The sequence below is a fragment of the Solanum tuberosum genome, unplaced genomic scaffold (genome assembly GCF_000226075.1).
Source record: "Solanum tuberosum cultivar DM 1-3 516 R44 unplaced genomic scaffold, SolTub_3.0 scf00477, whole genome shotgun sequence".
Lineage (NCBI taxonomy): Eukaryota > Viridiplantae > Streptophyta > Magnoliopsida > Solanales > Solanaceae > Solanum > Solanum tuberosum.
In genome coordinates, this window is record NW_006239397.1 from 309101 (window position 1) to 313097 (window position 3997).

Sequence of the window (3997 nt, forward strand, 5' to 3'; positions counted from 1 at the left end):
AAGTACATAACCAATGTATATATGTTGAGTATTTTATAAACCTTTTTTTCTCAACAAGGTATGAGACAAAATATTTTAAAAATTAATATTTTGGTTTCATGGACATTTCATTAATTACCCAATAAAGAAATTCTTTGTGGACATATGGTTGATGTTACTTTCAGAGTCTTAAGTCCACTTGATTTGATTTTACTCATGTCAACTTCAATGTGATGTAACAAGAGAGAAAATATTAACAAATAATTGGATTAGCTTTTTGTTTGCAAGCTATATTATTTTATTTATGTATTTTTTTTTGGTTCTCATAAATATCACACTATCTGTCCTTCAATTGACAATCCAAATTATAGTGCACAATTACATGTGGTTGTTCCTTTTTCAGTTGTAGTGTATGGTTTTTCTGACCCCAAGTGTTAACAATAAACTCCTGTTGCCAAACTCCACAAGCATCATGCACTAGCTTACCTCCAATGACAGATTCATGATTTTCATCGAGTGGGTTTGAAAATAAAAATGTAGCGCTTGAGATTTGAATTTATAACCTTAAGGTGAATTCTTGAAACCCCTAAACCACGGAGCTAGCCTCTACAAGTGTTCAGGGAATTCAAAATCTATGCAGTGTTATTTTTTGCTGAGGGAGTTCAGGTGAACAACCTGGCAAGGCCCTAGATCCGCTCCTACCTCTAAAGGGATGATAAATAAAAAATACAGAAACAAAAACAACAATTGGACCAGAGAATGCGATTGCATTATAAGGTCTCAATTGAACAGATCGAGCAAGCTTGAATAGACGTAACATGAAACCTATTATTGTTAAGGGAATTCATCGAAACAACCTGGCAAGGCCCTAGATCCGCTCCTACCTCTGAAGGGATGATAAATCAAAAATACAGAAACAAAACAAAACAACAATTGGACCAGAGAATGCGATTGCATTATAAGGTCTCAATTGAACAGATCGAGCAAGCTTGAATAGACGTAACATGAAACCTATTATTGCTAACGGAATTCAAGTGAACAACCTGGCAAGGCCCTAGATCCGCTCCTACCTCTGAAGGGATGATAAATCAAAAATACAGAAACAAAACAAAACAACAATTGGACCAGAGAATGCGATTGCATTATAAGGTCTCAATTGAATAGATCGAGCAAAAGCTTGAATTGACGTAACATGAAACCTATCAGGCCAAAAGCTCCATGGAGAGCAACAAAAGTCCATAGACCCCCCAATTGACACCAACGAGTAAAATCTCCTTGTGTTTCAGGACCCCATAGTAACAACAACAAATGTGTTAAACTATTAGCAGGAGTAGAAACTGCGGCAGTTAAGAAATTGCAGCCTTCCAAATAAGAACTGGCCAATCCATGGGTATACCATGAAGTTACAATTAGAGATGAGGTGTGTTAGGTTGGGTTCCTACTTCTACCAAGGAAGTCATTTTCCTTGTTTTTAAACAACTTATCTACATAGAGAAAATATTTACGCAACATTTTGACTAACAAACATTGGAAAATATTTTCTCCGTACCAAACACGAATGTGACAAACAGAAGTTTTACTCTTTCAATGGTCAATCTGGATATGCAAAATATAAGAACAATATGAATTGGATGAGTAACTCTCCAGTTTTCACCTCAACTTTCTGGCAAGAAAATGCAGAGACTGAATTCCTTGCTTCCCAGTTCCCACTATTATTGTGCCTTTCTCCAAGAAGATTATTTTAGATGAGAGCCAGCTGAAGGGCTTCTACACGGTCGAGTAAGATGGAAGCATACAAGTTGTTGGGTCAAGGTACATTTGGATAGAACAAACAACTTGCAGGATACACCTAAACATTATTTTGTCAAATCATTTGTGGACTGTGTTTCACAGCTAAATGAAGAGGCTTCCCCACTGTGAAGCTCGAAATATGGGACGAAAAGTGGAACACTTGAACACATTATAAACAGGAATTAATTAAGGCTGTGTCATCCAACTGCCAATCATCCTTTGATATTGTTAAATTCAACTGATCCTGAAATCGTGAACGAATTAGAATGAGGATTGTGATTATGGTTTCATTATCAGCAACACAGAAGTTAAAATTAGGCTTGTGATTATAGTGAAATTATCAGCAAAATGTCAATATCATTAATACAACTGCACAAGCATTATGGGAGAAGGACTTTGAGAAAAGAAAATGGATACCTCTAATTTATCGGCGTCTTTGTTTGGAGTAGCTTGGGGGTCCGACACTTTGAGATCCTCTACCGGGAGAATCCATTGATCCTCTAAAAGAAGCATAAGCTGCTTTTGCTGAATCTGGGACAGAATCCAGAGAAATTGACTCCACAAAGCATGCTGTATTGATTCGTGTCCTCTCGAGTTCAGATTGAAGTAGCTCAGAACTATACTGCTGCGCAAGAGCCTGTGAAATTCAGAACAATCCAAAGGCATGTAAGAAAAGGTGGTGAAACACTTCAATGACAATGTCTAAACTATATAATTTGGTCCAAGGCAAATATCATAGCCAACAGAAAACTTGCTGGTTGGACTGAACTTTGTGATAATAAACAATATTCTGTAAGAAAATTTATGTCTTAACAACGTCTAAAGCATATTGCATAGAAAAAGGACACGACAAAAAATCTGGAAAAAAGTCTATAGAGAAAGTATTTCATACAATCAGATCATCAGGTGATATAGTCCCCCCTTGCTGCCTTTCATCCTGAAGTGCATCATCATTTCCACGTGTTTGCCGACGACTATGGCTTGGAGTCTCAACAGTCTCTGGGACACTCTCAGTTGCTTTCTCTAAAAGGACCCCTTGTAAAGTTTTTAGAGACTCCCTTGCTTCATGTGTAAAGTAAGTGTTCAATATGGTCTCAAAATAATCAAGCTGCAGGATTAAGCCATACAGACTATCAGAGTCAACGCTATGCAGTTAGGCATGGGAGAGCATGACCTATCCATTTCAGTTCCCTGTTTTATTCTATCAACTTTCAGTAGTCCATAAAAAATATGTAGAGAAGCAAATGCAAGAACATGGAATCGAATCTGAACCCTCTCTACATTTTTGTTTTAAAGTATATTTCTGCTTCTACTTGTTGCAACCAGCATAAAAGCTTAAGCAATACAAAAGCACTCAATCAAACAAAAGCAAAAAACCAAAAAACCAAATTGTATTTGCACCATCCAAACAGAAGATTTCTAACAGAAAAAAAAGTGATTCGGGGAAGCACTAACAATTTAACTAACCTCAAGCATAAGCTGACAAAAGCCATTCACGTCTAATACTGTAAAATCTGTTTCTTGGTTTTCATGGAAAAGGCTTAAGAAAGTGTCTATTAGACCTTCAACAAGAATACCAAGTGTCTTATCCAACAGAGGCTTACAACCGGCAAAGACCTGTAAGAGAAAAATCAAAATTAGAAAGTTAGACTAAACAATGCGGGAGAGAATGGTATAAGAAAAACACCAAATAAAGATAAGAGTTTGAGATTTAGAACTTTTTAAACCATGCACCAGACAAATCAATTAAAATCTCCGTCTACCCAAAATATGAACGAGCAACAATATCCCCAGAAAAGTGTTGGAGAATTTACCTCTGCATGTACAGCAACTAAAGTGTGTAGTAAATCCACAGCAGCATCTCGTACTCCCTGCAATGCATAGAAAATCATGCTATCATTCCAAGTGGAAAACATTTTCTGTTATAGCAGGCCAAAATGAGAAAGACTTCTTACCTTAACTGCTGGTGCAGCACCCCATTGTACACCACTCTCCAACAAATAGTTTACAGCAGCTGTTCTGAACAGATTTCTCTGACAAAATATTTCCAAAAAACAGAATATTAGGAATCCTCCAATCAGGGACAAGGCAAAATTTTAAGAGCAATTCTCTATTCTTTTAGAGAAATCTTCTCAAATATCAAGCACAAAGTATCAATATCTTGTTGTCAGCTTTTGGTTTTTTCAGGTTACACCTCCCAATTATTGAGGATCAAGTCATCAGGGGT

At 36.8% G+C, this 3997-nt stretch overlaps 1 protein-coding gene across 1 annotated transcript in view; it reads right to left on the reverse strand.

Annotated features, from left to right (window-relative positions):
* Positions 1–1325: 1325 nt before the first annotated feature.
* Positions 1326–3997, reverse strand: part of LOC102599132 (exocyst complex component SEC5A-like) — a 25318-nt gene continuing 22646 nt past the window's right edge. Inside the window, exons 17-22 of the mRNA XM_006364072.2 lie at positions 3726–3803; positions 3585–3641; positions 3238–3387; positions 2663–2878; positions 2188–2407; positions 1326–2014 (exon numbers count right to left, since the gene is read on the reverse strand). Of these exons, the coding sequence (XP_006364134.1) occupies positions 2195–2407; positions 2663–2878; positions 3238–3387; positions 3585–3641; positions 3726–3803 (714 nt within the window). The 3' untranslated portion in view covers positions 1326–2014; positions 2188–2194. The remainder of the gene's footprint in view (positions 2015–2187; positions 2408–2662; positions 2879–3237; positions 3388–3584; positions 3642–3725; positions 3804–3997) is intronic.